Source organism: Scomber scombrus, chromosome 9 (genome assembly GCF_963691925.1).
Source record: "Scomber scombrus chromosome 9, fScoSco1.1, whole genome shotgun sequence".
NCBI classification, from domain to species: domain Eukaryota; kingdom Metazoa; phylum Chordata; class Actinopteri; order Scombriformes; family Scombridae; genus Scomber; species Scomber scombrus.
Genome location: NC_084978.1, coordinates 14,426,966 through 14,451,734, shown reverse-complemented (window position 1 = coordinate 14,451,734; position 24,769 = coordinate 14,426,966). Strand labels below are relative to the sequence as shown.

General features: G+C 39.6%; 2 protein-coding genes across 2 annotated transcripts; one reads left to right on the top strand and one right to left on the bottom strand.

Moving 5' to 3' along the window:
- Positions 1–957: 957 nt before the first annotated feature.
- foxo4 (forkhead box O4) lies at positions 958–9,378 on the bottom strand. The gene is made up of 3 exons (XM_062426052.1): positions 7,428–9,378; positions 5,222–6,736; positions 958–5,123 (listed from the first exon to the last, which is right to left on the bottom strand). The coding sequence occupies exons 1-2, from the start codon at positions 7,866–7,868 to the stop codon at positions 5,252–5,254; spliced, it is 1,926 nt and encodes a 641-aa protein (XP_062282036.1). The 5' UTR covers positions 7,869–9,378; the 3' UTR covers positions 958–5,123; positions 5,222–5,251.
- A 6,039-nt stretch (positions 9,379–15,417) lies between these two features.
- Positions 15,418–24,404, top strand: ubl3b (ubiquitin-like 3b). The gene is made up of 6 exons (XM_062426040.1): positions 15,418–15,553; positions 16,046–16,156; positions 19,630–19,738; positions 20,910–20,996; positions 22,444–22,521; positions 22,817–24,404. The coding sequence occupies exons 2-6, from the start codon at positions 16,130–16,132 to the stop codon at positions 22,867–22,869; spliced, it is 354 nt and encodes a 117-aa protein (XP_062282024.1). The 5' UTR covers positions 15,418–15,553; positions 16,046–16,129; the 3' UTR covers positions 22,870–24,404.
- Positions 24,405–24,769: the final 365 nt, after the last annotated feature.

The window sequence follows — 24,769 nt, the reverse complement described above, 5'->3', positions numbered from 1 at the left end:
ACACATTTGTTGCTGATACCAGTTTTTGGCAACTCTTGAGACATTTTCTTCTTACCAACATGAAGCTCAGCACAACAGTTAAAATTACATTTAAAATGCAATCAAAACATTTCTTCAGTCAGGATCGACCCATAACCCTAACAAGAAAAGCACTTTATCTGTTTAACACAGTGACCTGAAGGCACAAAACAGCAGTCAACATTAGAAAAATGTATCACTGTTGTCATTTCAGTAGCTGTTTTTAAATAAACCAAAATTACAACAGAAAGAATGACACATTTTGATACTCGGAAGTGTCAGTGAGTCGCTCTGCTGCATGGCCCAATTTGTTTTTTATTTACAAATATTACATGTAGCAGAATAAAGCAATAATTACAGACTCATTTACAGTCATTTTGTGTTGTGCCTTCCTCCACTCAAAACTGTGTTTTCACTAAGACATATGTGCAGAGGGTGTTTTTCTGCTCATCTTAAATCTGAGTTTAAGGTGTTTACCTACGAGTCTGATAGGTGAGATCATAACTAGTTTAGACCCAGTCCTGGTCCGGTCTGAGACTTACACAACTGTGATGGAGAAACTTGAAGCCTCCATTACACAAACACTGAGGATGGACTTTTATATCAAATATACTCTGTAATTTTTCAATGAGGAAGGGTTGTATGTAATTTTAATAATAATTTTAACTAATTAAATATGTATTTAGCTGTTTTTACAGTACTATATAAACAAGTAGACTGTCAATCCACAGTTTTCTTGGTGTTTTAGCTTAAAAGAGAAAATATTTTATGCTTTTGTGTCAAGAAAAAGAAAAGCTACCACAGCTGAGTCCACAATGGCTGTTGTTTTATTCAGCAGCGCCCCCCAGCGGCAGACGTGCTGAACAGAAAACAGTGACTGCACAGGAACCTGCACTGCACATATACGCACCAATGAATCGGACAAAGTGGGTTAAACAGTTTATTGAATTTATTTCTGCTGTTCAGAACTGTTTGTCATCTGGCTGACTTTACAATGTGTAAAGAGAGAGAGGAGAAAAAAGACAGAGGATAGGTGAGGGGGAGAGGAAGAAAGAAAAACTATCAACATTAATCAAAAAAAAATCATAAAATGTAATTGGCTTATGCACATGTCATTAATCCCTGTAACCCACCCCTATGGAAAAAATTAAGTAAAAAAAAAAAAAAACCCTTGCCAAATACTAAAATACTGTATCAAATGGGGCAATTTCAAAAACAGACATTGAGGGACTAACTGCTACTTAAAGGAAGAAAAAATATGTAGATAATTGTAATTACATAAAGGGGAGAAAGAAAGGAAGTAATAACATCGGGCCTTCCTTTTTTCTTTTTAAAAAAAAAAGGAGGCAACAGTAAACTAGAGACACAGTGCAGCAAACCATCCACCAACATGCTGCAGACTTTCTGTCTACTGCTCATAATGTCTCTGACACCTGGACATGAATGAGAAAACTGGAGGGGAGTTGGTTGCATATACAACTTTCTAAAATACTTACATGTCATGAGTTCATATAATAAGAAACAAACATTTTTCATGCACTTTTAACAAGCTGGTCTTCTCTTTCCAGATCTATTTAAGTGACCATGTTGGGGGATTATTATGACATATAAATATATTTATATATATATATTTATTTTAAAACCCATAAAAAGAGGGGGGGGGGACTGATTTTGTGCTGTCACACCAAAATCCAGATCCTTGTGTTGTGTACAGATAATTCAAAAAGGCCCTGATATGCACCCATTGCATAATATGTCATAAATGACATCTAGCACCATTCAAAAACAGCCAAAAAAAAAACACTTGTGGAAACAATAAAGAGTGCTTTATACAAATCAGAGGCTAACATAGTCACATAACTACAGTGAAATGATGAATATTAAAGAGTTTAACTGCAGGGATGTGATTTCTGATCACAAAACGTTGATGTACACGACCCTCTGTGGTTATGAACAAGTAATTAAATACAAACAGAAAACACAACATTTTAAAGGGGGTGTGTGGGGGAGGGGGGGTATGACGAAATAAAGTTAATCTTGCTACAGAGTAACATCATGCTATAGTGTTTTAAATATTGGCAGTCAAAAAAATAACCCCACCCCCAAAAAAGAAAAAAAAAAACCCGGGGGAGTACTGGTACTGATATACATGTCTGGAGAGCTACGATACATTTCTCTAAAAAGGGAATTCAAATTTGAGATCAACTCTTTATTTTAAGATGGAAACGTCTCCAGGAGAACCAAAGAAGACGTGGCGTGTTGGTTTCCAGTCTGTTGCAACAGAAAATACGTAAAATAAATATTTAATTGTTTTTTGCTATTGTCACGTGATCTGATTACGCCCGTGCAGACTTGTTTTCCTGCTGTTATTCTTCCGAGCGACCCTGAGAGATAACGGTTGTATTAGTCTCGTTTTGAGATGAGAATTCGGCGGCAGGTTGAAAAGTGGAACGATAAAGGCTGTCTTTTATTGTGCCACATTTCAGCGCAGATTTTAAAAAACAATCTTGGATTCACAATAAAAGGTGCAGTGTGTAGAATTTAGTAACATCTAGTGTAACGTAAATTGAATATAATATTCATAAGTATGTTTTTGTTAGTGTATAATCACCTGAAAACAGGAATCATTGTGTCTTTATTTCTACATCATGGATGTATTAAGACGACTGGATACAGCGTCGCAGGCGGGGCCATCTATACCAATTCTTACTGTTAAATGTTTTATGTAAAGCACATTGAGTTGCCATTGTGTATGAAATGCGCTATGAAGACAAAAAAGTTTGACTTCTTCCACACAGCGTCTGCATTTGTGGGGCCAAGCACACTAGCGACTTCCACGGGCCGAGTCAGCTTTTTCCAGTTTAGCCCTCCAGCTAACTTGAGTGGGAATGAAACAATTAACTCATGCGGCTCTTATAGACTTTACAAATGTGATCAGACTGAATGGATTAAATTCTGATTGTGAAACAAGTCAATTTGAGGAGGTTGTGAAGCTAAAAAAATGTATCTGCTGATTTCAAAATGTATAACATTGTAATTATACAGTTTGGGCACTATGTCAAATTGGCTTCAAAGCCGGGGCGGGTCCTCTTGCACGGAGCCCTCAATGTCTCTACAGTAACCCAGAATGGAAAAATCAAACATTGGCTCTTCGTAGGGTCTTTGGTTGTTTTCCCAGCCACCATAAGTTCTCCTACATACTTGGAAAGGGAGGGAGAAGGAGTGGTATTCAGTTTGTTGCAATCTACAACTTCACCACTAGATGCCACTATATCCTACACACGGCACCGTTAATGCAGAAAAGCCAAAAGAAAATAAAACCCTTGTGAGGAAGATCCCCGGGGATTTTTGTTACAATGGTCAAGTATTGATGCACTTCGCCTCAAAATTGTCTTTCAAAAGTCAGATTTCATGTTACAGGCATCTTTTGCAAAGCTTATGTACACTGAGATACTGTGTCAGGCTCAAGCGCTCCCTAAATGCCATGCAAATGCAAATATTAGTGTTCCTTTGGTTATGTAAAAAAATCTACATGCATCTCATCCTTTACAAAAATAAACGTATAGAAAATTACCGTTAAAAATTATCTGAAAATGCTTCCTCCAATGTAAAAAAAAATCACTTGTCATTAGTAATATATCCATATGTATTAATATCTCATTTATTACCTCCATCTAAATTGTATATTAAAACTATAATCAAATATATTCTTTTTTTTGTACTTCTCACACAGTGAATTAATTTCTTTCAAGTTAGTACTGAATAATTAAAGTGTGAGAGGATATTCAGACATCCCTCAATCGACCCCATCCCCGACAAAATATCAGGAAAATGTTAAATAGCAAAACCTTCAAGAAGTGATTTTCAAATTTCCTTCAAGATTTCATTTAGTTCTCCTGATAATTCTGCATAGCGTGTCATTTAAGTACATGTGCAACGTGTGCATTACATGTTTACAGGATTCTTAAATTCTCTTTTTTTAAATGAAATGGTAAAACCTCATGTGGATGTATTCTCTTAGTTTGGGGTCCCTGTGTAGCAGGAAACATAAGTGCTTTGAAAACGCACAGGCTCGATGAAGAAAAAAATAAATCAGGTAGACCATTCAACAGTGGATGTGTACTGCTGTCTAAGACAAAATAATACTTGGCCAACCAATCACTTGTTGGCAAATAAATTTACCCTTGAATGCCCTGTGTATAAATTCAAAAATCACATTTCTTCATTTTGTTAGTTAACTGCACATCAGGGATTTAAAAAAAAACAAAAGAAAAACACCCTCTAACTCACATCTATGCATCACTTTAACACACTGGATTGAAGTCAAAAAAATGCCAAACTGCAAATACATACCCAATTACTGGTGAATCACCAAATTTCATTGGAGGAAAATATGCATCATCTTTCACCCTCTCTCTCCAGCGAGAGAGAAATGTAATCGTACATGTTATCGGTCGCAGTCACAGAGATGTGTAGCCATCAATGCTGAATCAAACGTTTTAAGAGCTGTCCAGTCTTTTTCTTCCACCTGTTCACAACGAGCCTCAACACTTGTTCTCTGCCCCTCGTCCAGATGACCAATCACTGTTTGGTCTGGCAGTTCATGTGAGGCGAGTGTTTCGATGGAAAACTGGCCATTTCTCCAAAACGCACAGTCCATCGAGTCTTCAATCCCAAAGACGTCGAGATCATGGGTACCGTATCCACCATAAAGCTATTCTGGTGTAAGATCATTACAATCTGAACTCCCGGCAGAGGGGAGCTGCTGATTTGTCTTTTCACTCTAACACATTATGTCACATCTATAAAAATCCTCAGTTCGGATTAAAAGAAAAAAATGGCTAGCAGCCAAAATGTTGCAAGTGTTACAAAAAACAAAACAAAAAAACAAAAAAAGTGTGAAAATGAAAAAAGTGTGCATAGTAGCCTGAATCTCCTCCCTGTCCTCTGCATGTCTTGGCACATGACATGAGTGAGGTCTGGTTTTGTCTTTAAAGTCCCAATAGAAACATTGAATTTGAAAAAAAGTGTCTTCAGCCAGCAGGGCGGAGAGATGCACCGGTCGTTTTGTGGTTTGTGAGGTTATTTTGATTGGAGATCAGTTCCTGCGGGACAAGAAGATAAAAGGGTTGTTAATTAAATAAATTAAATAAATAACTTCAGCGTTTTTTGTGATGAAGGAACCTGAGAGCAATAGGTGTACCTGGCTAACTTTGTGTGGTCAGCTGTGGAATTAACTGGGCACCCAGTTGTGAGCGGAGCCCTGTGTGGAGGCCGGGCCGGCGTAGCCTTGGCCTCCAGGCAGTATGGGGTCAAAGTTGAAATCAATGCCATCTCCGTCCATGAGGTCACTGTTGATGATGTAGTCCACGTCACAATCCAAGTTTTCGGTGAACATGTCAATGTCCAAGTCTGTGGGCAGGCGGTCCTGACCAGTCTGGAAACAGGACGGAACTCCGAACTGAGCCATCCCCTGCAGGCTTGCGCTGGGATTGGCTGAGGCGACTCCGTGGTGAGGTCCCACAGCTGGCACTGCGGCATGCTGGGCTTTGAGAGCGGAGAGCTGTGACGGGTCCTGAGACATACCTGAGAGGATCATCCCCAACCCCATCTGAGAGTGATGCTGGTGCTGCTGGTGCTGCTGGTGCTGCTGGTGCTGCTGATGAAGGTGGTGTTGCTGCGGCTGCATCTGAGCCTGCAGCCCCATCGGTGCCACTGTGTTCGGCTCGAGCCCTTTACCCAACAGGAGCTGATTAGGTTTGGGCCTCACGCCCACCACGGATGCGCCCATGCCCATCAAGCCCACCCCTCCAGGACTGGGCATGACAGGATCCACTTGGGTCATCATGACATCACTCGGGGGAGGGGAGTCCGAGGTGAGCAACGCCTCCAGGCTGGAAGGCACGTGGGTACTGTAGTGGCTGCTCCCACGAGACCCCGAGCTGGGCATGGGGTTGAAGAGGGAGTTGCTAAAAGTCGACGGCTCTTTGCTGCTGGGTCCGCACTGTGAGACAGAGGCCTGGGTCCCTGTGTGAGTGGGGGCCTGCGGGATGCTGGAGGGTTGCAGCTGATGAAAGGTGGAGAAGCTGGAGCCGCGAGGCAGCAGAGTGGAGGCGGAGGGCAGCGGGGTGGGAGGTGCTGGAGGGGCTGTGCTGGGGCTGGCTCCTCCCTGCTGTCCAGTCATCAAAGTCAGGCCATCGATCAGATCCAGCTCCTCCATGAGGGTCTCGGTGAGGGTGGGGGCGGTGTACCTTCCCAGCAGCCCGTCTTCAGGCAGGTTGTCGTCATCCTCCTGGCCAGGAGCGATGGGGGACAGGCGTCCGCTCAGGGTGCTGGCGTTAGAGCTTGTGCGTGGGCGGAAGGTCGTCCACATGTCGGTATCGTCCAGACTGCCGCGGGACGAGGGGCTGCTGCTGTTGACCCCCCATTTGGAAAACTGCTGAGATGAATTAGGGCTGTCTGCACCAGCTGAGCCTGTGCTGCCATCACCCTGCAGCGCCCCGCTGCCTGCCGCCCCCGCCTGCTTCTTGGTCTGCTTGGCTCTCATGCGGCTCTTCAGCAGCTTGCTGCTGTTGTCCATGGAGGCGGCCCGGCGGCGAGGAGCTTTCCCGGTCTTTCCTCCTTCTGGGTTGAGCATCCACCAGGAGCTCTTGCCTGTTGATTCATTGTGTACTCTCAAAAACTTGTTGTGGAGTGATAGATTGTGGCGGATTGAGTTCTGAAAACAGAGAGAAAAGGTATTTAAAATTGTATAATTTGAAAATGTAGGATTTACAGATTAAAAGTGGGCTACGCTTCATTTAAATGTTGTTTCACTTGTGAATGAGTCACAGCTAGTCTTAAGTTGATTGAATAATATTTTAACTTTTTGAAATTGTGAGAGAATATTGTAGTTTAACCTTTTGTTACCAGTGAAGGTTGGAAACTGGTCCCCAACTAATATTCCCAAAACATTTTATGAGGTCAGATTTATTCTGGTATATAAATGTTTGCTGAAAAAGTTTGACTTCTCTTCATCATGCAGTTCATTATAAAAAAACAGTGATTTTTCATGCCTGTAAAAGTGATGAGATATACTTATTATATAATATCAGGCCACATTTTCTTTTGGATGGTCATCCATAATGCTTCTATGATGTATCACATATTGTAAACAGGGCGCAAAATTATTACCAGCTACATGCTGTTAAAATATAGCAGCAGCTGGTAGATTTGTTTCACTCACCAGCCAAAAAAACCAATGATGATCAATTGAGTGACAGGTAACGTTTGATCATTCACCAGGTGGACGAATAATGTTAATTTTGCACCCTGATTGTACATTTAAAATCTATGATTCTGTGGCACTCCCATCATCAGAGACCACCTTGTAACATGATGCAGTTAAGTTGCACACCACCTGTATTTACCTTCCACCCAGCTGAGCTGTTGCTGTCTCCTTTGTCTCTAAAGTAAGGCACTGTTTTCACCATCCACTCGTAGATCTGGGCCAGGGTCAGCCTCTTCTCAGGTGAGTTCTCGATGGCCTGGCTAATCAGATCTGCGTAGCTTTGGTTCCCCCACGCGTTGCGCCGGGATGATCCCTTGCGGGGCGTCGCTCCGGCTCCGCCCACACCGGCCACGGCCCCGCCCTCAGCCGCCGCCGCTGCCTTCTCGGGCTCGGACGTGATTTGCTGCTGCTCGGGCTTGTCCTCGTCGGCGGGCGGGGTCCCGGCGGCGGACTCGGTGCCATCCGCGCCCTCCGGTTTGACAGCCGAGATGTCGGGTCTGGGGAGCGGCCACGTGCAAGACCGGGGTCTGCTCTGTGGCTCGAAATCTGGGTCAATGGGGGGAACCGATGACTCCTCCATGGCGATCCTCTGAACCTCGAGTCAACGCAAAAAATCTGAACCCCTTAAAACATTTACCTTAAAAATAACTGGGAGTTAATATGCAGCGAGTGATGCGTTCAAGGACTATCCGGACACAAAAACAATATGCTTCAGCCGCTGCGGGGGTGTAAACAGTGGGGCCGAAAAAAAGAGACGTAATAATCTGGACACACCAATAGCTTCGGTTAATCCTCAGATTGGAGATTAGGGAACCCAAATAATCTCCTTAATAGTAACTATCATAAACCTTCAGATGTATATAGCATGAAGGAGGGCTGGGATGACAGTCCCTTTGTTTGAATGAAATAAAAACAAAAATGGCAGAGTGGCACAGAGCACCAAAACATCTGGAGCTACACAAGTTTTGGCTGAACTGTGAATGAATGAGAAAATCCTGAACGCATGTAAAATAATGCCATTCCCGTTATTAATCACTCAATTTATACATATATATGTCAAAAGGGTAAATGTCAAAAAAGTATACTTTAAAACTGTCTGGTAAAAAGTAGGCAATAGTTTAAGGATGAATCAATTAATTGTGTTTTTTTAAGTACCAAATTTGTCTAATTACACATCCTTTTGTTGAAATTTAACCCGAGGATGTTTACTGTAAAGCTATGAAGGCAACACACAGGGATTAGCGGTTACAAAGGAGCTTCTGAGGAGAGCCTCCACTTGTAAACAACGTGATGTCTGGACTCGCCACAAGCCAGAAAAAAGCTCGACACAATTTTTTTTTTTAAATCCCCAAAAAAGATCCTCAAACAGTCACAGATTAGTCCAGTAGAGCAAAGTCAAGTGTAAAAACGTGCAGCGGCTGATTATCCGAGCAATGGTTTTGTTCTCCGACTGCCAGAAAAGTGTAAAAACATCAAGTTAATGAGTCTTTGGCCTCTATTTTGATGCGCTGTAACTAACCCACCAAAGAGACTTCAAGCGAGGGGGAAAAAGTGGTGTAATATTTTAAAAAAGCAACTGAATGATAGTGTTTAAATTGTTTTTATAAAAAAGTGAGGAGATGAGAAAAATGTACGCATAAGAAAAGTCCGTGCCTCAGGTCTGCACGATCCGCCACATTGCGGCCGGGCGCATGTCACCATCTGCCATGTTTCTCCTCTCCTGCCGCGGCACACGATGCTCGAAGAGGCGGCTATAAAAACCCTCCTACACCGGGGGCCCGGAGCTCCGCGGATCTTCTCCCTGCGGTCTCGGTACACAAACTACAGAGTGTATTCCAGGGTGTTGGGTGAAGCTGAGTTGTCTCGGAGGTATGTCGGCTCCCACTCACCGCACTTTGAAAACAGCACGATAGCCACCGTAACGTTAGCTGGGTTAAGCTCCTGCTACTCCAGAGTTTACAATCCGTGGAAAAGTCGGTGAAAAGCCTCCGATGACTCCCCTCAAGTAGCCGCTTTTAATCAGCGGTGCGGTCGGTAAAACTTCCTGCCGCTGTGCTTGTCCAAATTTTGACTCCTTCAGTGTTTTTGACTTGTTTTGTTTTGTTTTGTTTTGACTCGAGGCGAAGACTCCCTTCTGACGTCTGTTTACCACTGTCAGCCAACCATCACTGCGCATGCGCCCAGCGGGTTTCTGGGAAATTGAGTCATTCATGTGACGGCACAGGCGTAAACAGCAGCGTAGGCGGCTCTTACCTGTGCGGAGCATTATGTAACATTTTGCTTAAGTGTACTAAGTCCCAGGTACACTCAGTACACTTAAGCTGTTAAAAGGTAAGTAGGCCACCGATGCTAATAATAGTCACAATAAGACTACAACAACTTCAACCACAAAAAATATTTTATCTATAGTGTCACACAACCTGGCTCAAAGGAAGGACAAAATGTAGAGACCACTCACGACTTTTTAAACTAGGAAAAGTAAATGTATTTAAATTAACTAATTTAAGTATGTATGGGTCAATGATGTTGTTTTGTGTCCATGTGGTTTAGTCAAATTTAAAAGGGGTTAAAATTAATGTGGTCTATCATGTAATCATGTACCATTTAAATCTTAGTAATTATTTGTGTAAGTACATTTAGATAGAGTGTGGGTGGATAAATTATGTAAAATGTATCATTGTTTACACCATTTGACATTTTCAGGAGCATTCGAGCAAATGTCATTTTAAATGACATAAAACAAACAAAAATAGAACATGTATATTTTAACAAACCTGATGCATGCATTTAAGAACATTTTGAATTGCTCATCTCGCCAATCCTTCTTTGTCACTGACCTGTATATCAGTTCATCAGTAATATTTGCTGTGAATGGGTGTGTGAATGTGTCTAGACATAAGACAAAAAAAATCTAAGTAACCCAAGATCAAACAAACTCAGAGAGTAGAGAGACACTGAATGCTCATGTCCTTCTTTATAAAATAACATTCACACCAATTCAGGTGTTGGCCATCTTTTCTAATGAGCCACTTCCAAGATCCCAAGCAACCAATAAGAAAATAGGTCAGAGGCCTTGGGGCCATCACAATAGTAATAATCATTATTTTGATTATTTTAAGAGTGTTCATGGTTTATTGTCCACCACCTCTACAAGGCCATAGGACCGGATTAACATACTTACAGATCCCATTCAGGGCAAATAAAAAAGGTTATTGAGTCACTATAGAGTATAGCAGTACACTCACCAAACACTATAATAACAATAATAATTATAATAATGCATTTTTTTATAGGCACCTTTCAAAGCACTCAACACCACCTTACAAGACACACTTAAAAACAACAGTGCATCAAACATGATAAAATCAGCAAACTTTGAAGTGGAAATTAGTGCAATAGTACAAAAGATAAACATGAATGTGATTACATAATCAGACAGAGACAGAATATGCCAATCGGCATAAGTGTGTTTTTTCAGGCAGGATTTAAAAGTGGAGACAGAATCAGAAGTGCAAATGTCTGGAGGTGGAGGGTGGAGGGCAGATCGGCTGAAGACTCTTGAACCCTACGGTGGTTAAGTTGGCAGATGGCGCAGAAAGCTGGATGGCAAAAGAGGATCTGAGAGTGCAGGAGGGCGTGTAGATATGAACAAGTTCAGCGAGATACTACGGTGCCAGGTTGTGAAGGACCTTTAAAGTGAGGGGCGGAATCTTAAAATCAATACAGGATTTGTTAGGGAGTCAATGAAGTTGCTGCAGGGCAGGAGTGATGTAATTAGGCACACCTGTGCAATCTAATGCAATCCAATACAACAGCTCTGCCATACTTTGTTGTCATGAGTGGTGGTGGTGTACTGGAGTGCGTTATATTGAAAAGTGTTCCTAATATTTTGCAACCCTAATGCATGTTTATGGGGCTAGATATTATTATTAAGATATTAGTAATACCTCTCAATATAATAAGACAATGATGAACGTGAAGTAGAATTGTGTCAACAAAAACTGAAAATGAACTATCTTAGTAAGAATGAATTTATGGCAGAGCCTTTATTGGAACAGATTGCACAGGTGTTTCTAATAAAATAATAAATGGACCCTAGAGTTGAGATTATTTTGTCACACATTCAATCATGATGAAATCTGACTGCAGTCATAACTTAATTCATGAGAGACTTGTCATGGGTCTAACTACTATTACTGTATGTGTCTCTGTCCTCCAAAGATCTAAACAAGATAAACAAGTTGAACGTTATGGACGATAGCAATGACTGGATGTCCGAATGTTTTTATAGCTGAATAATAAATACTTGTAGTAGGCCTTCAAAAACAGAAACAGAAAATATATTCACATTTAGATTCACTGTCTCTAAAATATAGTGAGCAGGTCAGGAACCTTTGAGACATTCTTAATGCTGAAGGTCTTTTTTAGCATATTAAAGAGGTGTATTTCTTTATTGTTAGGGTTAGGGTGTGGTAAATTATCCTGTAACTTCAGTAAAGTTTTTCCTTATTATTCAGTGATGAGATAAGATAAGGTAAACTTTATTGTCCCAAAGGAAATTTGCCTTGGGCTAAAAGTGCCAAATACAGCTGCAAATAAACAACATACATGACAGAAACAGTGACAAGACCAAAAAATGCAACAATGAACACAATAACATTATAGGGTTGACATGGTTTCATTCAGTGAGGTAGGTGAGTTGCATATTGCACATATTCCTAAGTATACATGGACATGTTAAGGCACAAGGTAAAGAAGAAAAAATATTACAATGAAATTACTGTAAAATATCTCAGTAATGTAAATATGTCTGATTTGTCTTGCAACGTAGCTGCTGTGTGACGATTTATTTGTCCAATTTTATAAAACTGTACACCTAATCTTATTTTATAACCAGTACCCATGATGCTTTCTGCTCATCATCCTGAAACGGGTTTCTATATATATATATGTATATATATATATATATATATATATATATATATATATGTATATGTATATATACATATATATATATATATATATATATATATATATATATATATATATATATATATATATATATATATATATATATATATATATATGTATATATATATATATATATATATATATATATATATATATATATATATATATATATATATAAAATACACTCAGTCTCCATCTCTTACGTTTGTCTCCTGTGACTGCAGTGTTCCTCATTAGCAGGACCGAGAAGAGGCTCACGTCCTGTGGAAAAATGTGTCTGTGGCTCCCGGTGTCTGTCATCCAGGTGCAGTTGTCTGTTGCTCAAGATGTCGATGACTCACCAGATTGCTCTTGGTGTGAGATCAACATCTGGAACAACAGTGCATGTGCTGTCTGCAGGTAACCAGAGACCAGGTTGATCCCACCACAGTGTTGTGCTTTCTCATTGCAGGGAACTCCTCCAAGGCTTCTGCTGTGCTGAGATTTGGCATCCACGTTAGGTGATATCTAGGCCTTCATCACTGGTTGCAACTGCACTTAAAAAAATAGGAGGTTAGCTTTAGATGTGTTCAACTACAAGCTCAAGCTGCAACATTTTATTTCATGTTAAACCATACATAAGAATATTTGTTATACTGAAGGGACTTCTAAAGTGTAATTTAGCTGTTTTAATAGGCTTTCTTTAGGATGGTCAACAATCTGAAAGAAACAGAGGAGCTAATTTTAAAAGATATACATAAAAAGACTCAAAAAGAGCTCCTCAGCCCTTCTGTTTTAATCATTTGGTTCACAGACACAGCCAAAGTTGCACATCTTGAAATCTGTGTGAAAGTGTGTTTGGTCTTAACACCTCACCTTTTTTCTCTATTGTTAACTGTCACAAACAATTAGCAATACGTATAGCTCTTTGTGATCTATAATCCACTGACACTCTACTGTGTCTACATTCATTTAACACAACTTTATTCTTTTGGAGGGGCAGCTGTGTTGTTAGCAATATGAAGATTCAAGTAAATTCTACATTAATCTATCAGAGAGTTCAGAAACACTGGGTGATATCAGTTCTCTCTCAGTATATCTGATGTCCCACAGTCCCCATGTCACCTCTAAGTACACTTTGGATTGATGATATCTACAGAAACTACTGGTAAATTATATTTAGGGAAGTGCATCTGATTATATTTGTAATGTTTTATTTTACAAACACATAATGTTAATGAGAATAATAGCACAAAGTAGTATTGTAATCTAACTCACTGCTGTTTTAGGCAGGATAACTTTATGTTTAAGCCTGTATATATATAACACTGATGTGAGATTGTACATAAGAAAAAGGTGACATTCAAAAATATCATAGCAGGAGCTGTATTCCAGTGACTCTGGCCAAAACACATAAGCAAGGTCAATTTTAATGCAGATTCACACTTCTTTAAGGATTGGATAACTCCGTTTCTGGGCATTTTGAGACCTCGTGAATGCTGTGGGTGCATTAAATGACAGTCAGCAGACCTGCAGATAACAGAAAAAAACATGCCATTAAACCTCAAATACCAACATTTAGTCAGTTGCTTTTGTCTGTGTGTGGATCTTGAGTTGTTAGTGTTATGTCAAGAATGAACTTTTATGTGTATCGAGACTAATTAGGCCTCTTACAGTGGTGTTGTTGATGTGAGTCTACAGATAAATTATATCATTGATGTATCTATGGTGAGTCTTCTCCTCCAAATGTACTGCCAAAGCAAGGTTTAGCCATGAAATAAAAAACTTGACAACATACTCAAAGGAACTCTTCTTGTGTTGGAAAAATACATCTACATCATATAAAGTGAAAGTATAAGGCTTATCAATGAAGCTAAAAATATGTTTAACTTTATCTACACAATGGCATTTACAACAGGTTCATTCCAACAACAGTAACAAAACAATGAATACTTGAGGTAGTGTGCAGATCATAATAGATCATAATCACACACAGCTAAAACTTCACAAAAAAGAAGAGTTATCATTTCATCTGTGTGGTGAGAGACGTAACAAAGAGCATCAACATTTAGTCTATGTTTTACAATAACTGAATAACCTGGATAACACCTGTGCAATATTTTCAGCGATACCTCTTTTGTCCAGTCTATACCAACATACATATTATTCCAAGCAAATACAGAAGCAGGTTTACTAATTGTGCTCTCTGGATTATTTCCCTTATACATTTGTTCTTAGCTTTTATTCTCAATAAGGATATGAATTCCCTAATTCTGGTGGAGACGTTTTGATAACATCTCTGGTTGAAGAAGACACCAGATTTTAAGACAGACAGTTTTTTTTGCCCAGATCACTTTAACTATAGGGGTTGTCACATACAACATGACAATAATAAAATAACTGAAAAACAATTAGGTATCATAATGAAATAAAGATAACATAAAGGACATGACTTCACTTTCAGTTTGTTGATACAGTTAATATGGTAAAAGTAATAACTAATAACTGAATAAAGTAATTTGACAGAAAAAGTAGGCAATAAAATCAAATCTCTTAAAAAATAGCATACTGACTATGTGCACATTTTGTATTGTTTATAAGTTGGATAGACTCAAAATACCGTCTAAATTCAACCATGAAAAGTTCAAATGATGGGCGAGAACTTTGATTTATGGATGTGAAATTTTCTTTTGAACTTTCTAACAGACTTTTCTATTCTTTATTGAACAGAATACACAAAAAAGCAACCAGTCATTCCAGTTCATAAATAAAAAGAGGTATAAAGAAGATAAAATAATATCAATAGAAATAAAGGAAAATAGATAAAAAGTAAACCTATAAGTGACACATCTTAATTCTGAATAGATTTTGATAAGAAATGTACTTTACTAAGTATTTTTATACAGTGTAGAAACTCGACATAATGTTTTATTTCAGTTAAAAATAACTTAAATGATGGGGTTGTTTTGGATATTTTTGTAATAATCATTTTTTTTCTTTTTCAGTTTTGCTTAAAGAACATTTGTCATCTGTTTCTAAAATTTGTTGGATAGATGTGTTAACAGGCTTTCTGCCACTGTTTTTACTGTAAATGACGTCACAGCACCCGCAGTCTGGACTTCAACTCCCAGAAGTCTTTGCGTCTGTTTTCTGTGTTTACAACCAGCTGACGTCCGGCGTCTTCCCGTCCATTAGCCTCCGATACCCACATCCAGCGATACCCAGCTGCACTCGATGTTTTCCTCATGAAAACCGCTCTCCACTGACTCGTCAACTCAACTGAATGCACAGTTTCATCATATTGATCAGATGCAGGTGAGCTCGACACGACATAAACTGCTGTTGTTGCATTTAGTTAGTCCGCTAGCGGGTTTAGCATAAGCTAACATGGCTAACGTTAAAGTTAGCATTTAGCCTGGGCTCAGTTTCGATTTATGTCATGACGAATCTCGGTTTGAGTTGGTGTGAGAACAATCTTCTAATAATTTTACAACACCAACAAATGTATTAGTGCGAGCTAATTAGGAGGTAAGTAGCAGCGACTGTTCAATCAAGCTAACATAAGAGCGCTAGTCCGCTAGCATGTGACGCTAAGTGCTACAACCTGTGAAGGTTTGCTAAGCTGATCGGTACTACCGTCAATTTGTTATAATGAGCCCAATAAAACCACGATGGCATTACGGTGTATGCTAAGTGCTAATTAAGATGTAGACGTTTTTATGGCGATGTTATGTTAGAGATTTTAGCTGGCCAGATATTTGCATCGTGTTGATGTCAGGCTCACAGTGTTTGTGTTGTTTGTGTCAGGGCTCTGGCCCCGTCTCCAGCAGCTGAAGCACACCAGTCCTGTTCTCTCTGCTCCGCGTCCACTATCTTCCTCCTCACTGAATCATGAGCAGCCAGAAGGATCTTGATATGGTGAGTGAGGGTCCACAGCTGAGTTTGATGGACTGTCTAAGGATAAGCTATCCTGCATAACACGGAAAAGTCTAGTATACCTAATAGTGATGGGGAGATCATTACATAAAGGTTTCTCCAAGTTAAAATAATTTTGGGTTTTTGGGGTGGGGGTGGGGGGGCTCACGGATTAGCCAATGTCTATAAACACTTAGCTGGGACAGTGACTGCTGTTCCTGTGAACACCATCTGTCTAATCTCAGTTAAAACGTTGCCCTACTTTCCTTTCAAGGTTTAGACGCCAATTGATTATACCCTCTTAAGTCCTGGCCATGGCCATGACCCCCACCCACTTCTCCCCCAACGCCCCCACCCCACTCCACCATAGGAATGAACAGATCAAATATGTTCTTAGAAAATATTATACATTATATTTTATTAATATCATTCTGTTTTTCATGCTGCATTTCTGTAATTTGTCTTTTTTGTTCTATTGTGTACAAACATCTATTTCATGTGTGTCCGTCCTGGAAGAGGGACCCCTCCTCTGTTACTCTTCCTGAGATTTAATTTTCCCTGTTAAAGGGAATTTTTCTTATTCTGAATGGATGGTCTAAAGACTGAGGATTTTGTATTGCTGTACAGATTGTAAAGCTGCTTTAGGCCAATTTGTCATATAAAGGTATACAAATACAATTGACTTGACTTGAAAAGGTAGAAAGGAGAAGATTTCTTGTTAATTTTGATGTCTGGTGGTTTTCCAACCTGCAAATGTTCACGTTAGGCAAGTTTCAACATTTGTGAAGCTGTAACAAGCTGTTAGCTGTTATTGTGTGTTTTTTCTTGATGAATTATCAACTCAAATAATTGATTCAACAAAGATGTTATGTTGGTTATTTATACAAGCAGTTGTTTTATTGGTGTAAAAAAATCAGGAAGCATTTGATGCTCAACTGACTAGTCTTACTTATCATTTACTCCAGTGACAGAAAATGTATCTGCAACAATTTTGATACAATATTCTTTTTTTTATCACAAAAAACAAAAATGTCAAAATATTTGCAGTTTACAACTTCTTAACAATTGCTGCTTCTGTTTTCTGACAATCAATCAGTGAATTAAGAAAATAATACAAATTTAAGGTAATGCTGAAAAGTATCGTTAGTAGCTGCCCAGAAACACTAGTACCTTTGTTTTTGAGGTTCGAGTCTGTCCTTTCAAAACTTTCTTTTAAGATTAAATTTAACAATAACATTGTCTAATTTTTTAATGTAGTTTTTAGGAAACTTGACCAACATCAGGAATGGATAAACCTTCTGTTGTTCCGTTAACTCTTATCAAAAAACGTCATTTGTAACCGTGTTTGAAGGATTTCACGTCTGTCTTTGGATTGGAGAAACTCCAGGACCTTTGTGGTGCCGGGTGTTGCCGCTGGTAACCAGGCAGATTTGACTTTGTTTTTATTTTGTTGGGGATGAAAGGGACAAGGGCAAAGCTCGTTAATGATGTCATAGGCATGTAACCCCACATTGAGGTTATTCAGTTCAGAGGGGGGAGGGGAGGCGAGGGCGGAGGACCAACGAGGGGAGGATTGTATTTGTAAACAGATCAGAGAGCAGGGTTGCCCTGACGTCACACCTCCTGGTTAAGTCTCTTTGTTCTCCCCTCTCTGTGATTTGTGAAGCAAAGAAAGTTCATGTTCCACCTTTTTAAGAACGGCAAACGTCGGGGAAATTAATCCCATCTGTCAGTTTCGACTCTTGAGTGAAGATGTCCGTTTAGAAAGATTTAAACGATGGGATACTTTTTCCCTTCTTTGAAATAATTCTCGGATGGCAACGTGATTGATTAGAGATGATGGATTAATGGATTAATAAGGAGCACTTCTTGCTGCAGCAGAAATTAGTCGAACCCCAATAAATCAATAATTTAGGTCAGAATGATGTTTCAGTCCTGACGTACAGAATAATGTAAAAGACAGACGAGTATAAACCTAAAGACGTAGTTGATCTTTTTGTATCAATCACTGCCTCAAGTTTATGATCCAAAGACATTGGACCTTTGTTGTTTCTTGTTTCGACGGAGGACAGGAGATTGATTTGGCCGCTCAACAGCATTGTCGCTAAAATCTGAGCCGTGTGGGGAAAAAAGGACCCTCAAAATGAAAGTGAACACCCTCAACCCCCCTGAAAGCAGCAGCATGTAAACCTCATATTTGGTGTTTCATTGTAACGAAACAAAGCTGAGCAAAGCGTTGTGCTGCTGTCATATCAATGATCATTAATGGTTATAAATTACAGGACTGCAGCGGTTTATTTTCACTTTTCTTGTCTGACCAACAGTTCACATAAGATTGTTCATATTAGACAAAGTGTAAATCTAATTTTTATAGTTTTTACTTGAAAAAATGTCTTAAATAACACTTCAAGATCAACATTTTTAATTATTTTCTTATTTTTAATTATTTTATTTTCATTCTTAGACCACATAATCATTGAATTAACAAAATAATCTGCATTTATATTGCAGATATTTTAAATGGTGAAAAGAATTGTTAGTTGCGGCCCTCGAAACAAAGTTTAGAGAAACTTAGTCTTTATATTTCTTCTTTTTTGGTCTGACCATCAGTCCACATAAGCTCCTTCACATAATTAACTTAGACAAAGAACAATAAGTAGATTTTTTTGGGATTATTACCTAAAAAGTCACAGAAATGTTAAATATTGTATACAGATTATACATGACTATATATACAGATACATTTTTTTGCTGGTCAATTAATCAATTAATTGTGTCAGCTCTGTTAAAATGTGTTAAATGCTGTTTTTGCTCCATGCAGAATAACATGACAGGATGAGGTATTTTTCAATCTTGTAAAAGGAGTGAAGCAAGTGGAACATGTGTTTCCTGATGTTACCGCAACATTTAGTCATGTTAGACGAGACATCCCCTTTTTATTTTTAGTTATTTATCATAACAGATTGGTGTGTGTGTGTGTGTGTGTAGTAACCCGGAGGATAACATTTGGAGGAAGCCCCACTGTTGAGACCCTCCCATACACATATGCACAGTCCCCCTCGGGGCTATGCACTGGGCATGTAAATTTAATAACAAGGCCCAGAGCTGTCTGGGACACCTGGGGTTATCGCATTAGGCCAACAGCCCGGAGAGGAGCTCGAAGCACCCCGAAACTAAGGGCCAGCGTTCTCCCCCCTCAGCCCCACCCTTATCTGTTGTCTTCTCCGGCAACAGGGGCTCATTTTAGCGTAAGCCCTCGGTGAACGAAGTCGCCCAGTCAAAGGGTGGAGATCTAGTCAGGATAAATCTAATTAGACTGGAATGCCTGTCTCTTCACAGCCCTCTGAAGGTCACCTCGTGTCTGAGGAGGTTAGAGGAAGTGGAAAGGAAATTTAGTGGAAGTTTGATGTTTGTGTTGGCTGAGACGACGTTTCTGTGGACCTGAGATTAAGTTGTTTTCTTTTTTGTTGTCGTAGGTGCACCTCCGCCTTATCCTGGTCAGTGGGAAGACACAAGACTTCACTTTCTCCCCAAATGACTCGGCTACAGACATCGCCAAGCATGTATTTGATAACTGGCCTGCAGGTATGTTTTCATAGGAATCAGTTCACCGTATTATTTTAACTTTATACATTTCAAACATTCAACTACTGGACTTTTTATGCATGTATATTCATCAGTTTCTCCAGATCATTTACTAGTGTGGGTTAAAATCAGTGTAAAGCAATAATAAATGTTTGTTTGGAGTTATTCACACTACAGAAAAATGTGTATTTAACCTCTCAACCAAATTTTAATGAAATTCCCTAATTTACGAAATTAGGTTTCAAAATTGTGGAAAAATAAGTGGGAGGTGTGTCTGCTGAAGGCACCGAGAGCACGGCCCAACCAAACAGCCTCTTGAGTTAACAGCGCTCATACCAAACTCCTATATAAAAATACACAATTTAAAATGGGTCTTGTTAGTGGTTGTCAGGATTGCAACATGGATGATATTTTAAAAATAGTAACAGTAACAATAGAAGCTACTGTTTAATTTGACTTGATTTTGTAGGTAAATGTGGGCTTATATTAGTAAAAATGTAACTTTAATGACTCGCCAATCATTGGTTTGTTAAATTGTTGTTTCTTTCAGTCTCACACTTCTCCACTGAAAAGCAGCTTCATTATGGTCGTCAACCTATGAGCAAAAGGTGCTTTTTAGTGAAGCGCTGTGAATTTAATGTTCTCCGTACTCTCAGCCAAACAGCCGGTGCTGAAGCCGAAGTGCTAACATTGAGCGAAAATGGCTCCATTAACATTGGATTATCTGAAGTGAATCCCAGTTGTCTCCGATGAAAGTTTGTAAAACTTATCTGCTGTAGAAACAGTCACTATGAGTAGGTGCTCTTAGTGTTTATATAGTGGAGGAGGGGTCATGCTAGCAATCCCTCTACGTCATCAAGCCACCATCTTAGGCCCGCCCAAAAAATCCTGAACACAGAAATGATGAAAAACAGTTCACTTCAGGTCTACGTAGTTCAATCCTCTCACGTGTCATTTTGTAACATGTACAAAAAAAAAGAAATGTTTGGTTTTTCTTCACACAAACTTTAAGTTTCCTGTTTCCTTTGTTGCCATTGTGGGCTACAACAATTAATGTGTAAAATATTGAATAGAGGGTTTATATTATCACTTGTTAATGATTGTCAGAAGGGGCGTAGTGGGTAATAACGGTGGTGTTTTGGTGTAGTGACAGTAAGTGATTCACTTACAGGATGGGAGGAGGAGCAGGTGAGCAGCCCCAGCATACTGCGCCTCATCTTCCAGGGACGCTTCCTTCATGGCAATGTTACCCTGGGAGGTAAGACCACCACAACCACCAACATCATCATCATCATCATCTTAATAATCATCATCATCATCACTGAGATAGTTCTGACTACAGGGAATACCATCTTTGTCTTGCTTAAAACACTCCTGTACATTTTTAAAATGAGTAAAAGATGAGTATTTCTGAGACAGTAAACTACATGTGGAGATGTCCTAGAAGGAGATCACAGTAGTGTACGAGGCCTCGTCAACCAAAACATGTTCTGTCTGACTAAATGAGAGGGAGACGCTCACTTTCTTGTACTTTAAATCATACCAGCTGTCCACCCCTGCTTAAAGAGTACTTACTGTGTTACTGGTCATTTCCTTGTGAGTCATGACTGCAGCGTAAATCATATAAAGCCTGTCAGGTGAACAGGAGAGTTTTTCTGTCCAAACGTATTCTTGTGAAATGAAAGGATCAGAATAAGCTGGTTTGGTAAGCACGTTTTATTGTTTGGCATGTAAACACATCTTGTTTTCCCACCGTCTCCTATAAAAACACATTTTAAATATCTTTCCAAGTGAAATCTTCACCGCATTTCTAGTGTTCAGAAGTTAACAGTCGTGTCGTCTTCGCTTTCTGTTCATTCATTCATGCCAGTGTTGCCCCCACAACAAATTCAGAAAACTTTAGCAGCCCATAAAGTTGTAGCTGAGGTTTCATGTAGTAAATCTGTCCTGAGGTATTTAGACAATGGTGGTATCGGCTCTGTTAGGTGTACTTATGTAGAAATAGAGATAAAGAGCCACAAGCACACCTGCTAGATTGAATAAAACAATGTAATCAATAAATGTCCAAGATATTCAAGATAAATCAACAACAGGCTCATAAAATGTTCTATTCAGGCACCACCTCGAGGGATTAGCTTTCAGTAACAGTAGTGGGACCCAATCGAGTATAACAGATGCAGGATATGACATAAGTACCAAGTTTATTGCCATAGCAACCAGTGAAACAATAGCAGTATTAACAGCCAAGTTGTCCGCCTTCACCTCACAGCCATTTTGGTTTCGAGGAAAACATGCAGCCGAGTCAAAACAAAGCAGCGCTAGCAGCAAGCTGAATCATCTGGTCGGATTTGTGTCTTTTAATCATTAAAATTTTGACCTCATGGACACATTTAGTTCAATTCAGTTTTATCAATATAGCGCCAGATCAGAACAGAAGTTATCTCAGGGCACTTTTCACGTAGAGCAGGTCTAGACCCAACCCTTTAATTATCTGCCCTGCATTTGCTATCTAAACTGGACTTCACTGACCCCCGATCAGATGAGCTGACTCAGTGTTAAGTGATCCAGTCAATCAGTCTGAATATGGCTGAAATATCATCCGATCAAGAACATCTCTGATAATTGTATAAATATTTTGTAAACCACTATAGGAATTCATCATTAGGAAAAACAATAATCATAATGTTTTATTTCCATGTTTAAAGCTTTAAAGCTGCCGCAGGGGCGAACCACTGTCATGCACTTGGTTGCCAGAGAGACTCTTCCAGAGCCCAACTCTCACGGTGAGGATCTTTTTTTTCGTCCAGTTTTTTAGTCGAGCAGAGAAACAATATCATTAAAAGAATTGGTTCTGCGATCAGGACCAGATATCAAGTTTAATCTCTTTATGTGACGCAACTTATACTTTGTTTTCCTGATTTTAAATTAAACAGATTTGTAAGTAAAAAGTAAAATGTTGTAAGGTCAGTAAATATCAAGATGCTGAGCTGTATTTATTCAAGATGAGTTTTCTTCTTGCTGCTGCTTATATATATATTTTTTTATCTCGCCTCATGTCTCTTTTTTCTGTCTCTGTAGGTCAAAGGAACAGAGAAAAAACCACAGAGAGCAACTGCTGTCTCCTCTTGTAAAGTAACAGACAACCCCTTCCCCACCTTCACACTCACACACATGCACACACACACATACACATACATAAACACACACACCTGCATACACGCTGTCCTCTCTCCTGCCTGTCGTCCTGTCAGCGGATTTGGAATTAATCACAGAAGGTCAGGTTGGGGCCGTCACCTGCTTTGATTGAACTCTTGTCCAATCCGAGGCTTTTTTTGTGCCAATATATTTCCCTCCCAACCTTTTACTGTATCAGCAGAAATTGTTTGAAGATCATTACATGAAACAATACCGTCGCTCCCTCGCGGACCTGTTCGCTGCTGGACACGTTTTAAAGGCTCCTCATGCGTAGCTAAAAAGACCCAGGTGCTTTTTTTTTTGTCATTCATGGACACAGTCCTACCGAGGATATGTGGGCTTTAACCCTTCCCTAGTAGTCACATGGATGTTCTCCCCAGGTCTTACTGAATGGTGTTAACCCTTTCATTGCACTTAACCAGTAAAAGCAAGTGTTTATTGTGTTTCATCTTCTCTTCTTCCTCCATGGATTTTTTATTTTCGGTCAGAGGAACAGACCTCAATTCCCCATGTGGTAGAAAACGTGCCATCCTCCTCCGCATAGACTGTTTCTCCCTCTCAGTAACTGAACCGTTATGTAACCGGTCTGTATCAGCACCCATGGCGTCTGCGCCGTTACCTACACCTGTTCGTTCCTGGCAGTGGACCAATAGCGAAAAGACTTTTATTAGGAAGGGCTGCGTGAACACATGAGGGACGTGAAGGTCCACGAGAAGCAGGAACAGAATCCCAGCGAGGCGTGTGAAGATGGAGTCAGAGGATTCGGTGGATTGCTCGAGTGCCATCAGGTGCCGTGTATGTTCCTCTGGCTGTGACTTTATTGATTAGACTGTCGACGCTCCCATGGTTGCAAGGGGAGCCGACACGGCGGGCCAGTTAAACGCAGACAGAAGAAGCGGTTGAAGATGAGAGGGAGGTGCGTCGTCGGTGTGAGACCTCCCTCTACTGGACACTGAGGCGAGGCAGGGGGGGGAGCTTCTCCCGCTCGGATGAAGGGTTTAAAAAAAAAAAAAAAAAATTTGGCGGTGTTTCACCTCCTGTTCATTTGGATGCTGTCTTTACTTCTTGTTTGCCTTTTATCGTGGAATTCAGTAATATCATTAATATTGAAATTTAAATATATCAATTTTTATCTTGTGTATAGGTATTTGTTCGATTTTAGTGTGGGTGCGTTCGTGTGTGTGAGTGTGTCTGAGGTTGTGTGATGCACATGGCATACTGTGTGAGAACTAGTGAGGGCATGTGGTCTTAAAAAAAGGTGGTGCACTGGGAGTGTTGATGGGCTGCGGTTTCTTCAGAAACAGTCGGAAACCTTTTGATTCCTTCCATTGAGTGTCTTTTGGTTTGTGTTTTTGTCAATCAATGTCACTGCTATGAAGTTTAGCTCAGTATGAATAAATGTAAAAACTAAAATGCAATGTGGTCTACATAAAGCTTGTATTATAAATTAATAAATCTTTAAATAAGGCAACTTTTGTTCCTCTTTTTTTTTTAACTTAGTATTTTTTATCGCATCAAAATCAGTGTCCAGCTAACACAATACAGATACATTTCATATAGTATTTACTACATATTTATTGTCTTAGTATATTAGTATATTGTTTCTGCAGTTACTTATTTAGGGTATTGTGCATGCTGAATCACTGTCATGGCTTACTGGGACACTTAAATACAACATTGTTAATGTTATTAGTAACATCTGTGCTTGACAAATCAAAATGGCTGCTGTGAAAAAGGTCATGTACTTACTCTCTGTGAAATTATGAAAGACTTTTTAAGTATCCAGCGTTTAAATTGTCTTCAATAAAATCCTTTGTAGACATGTTAAGAAGACAA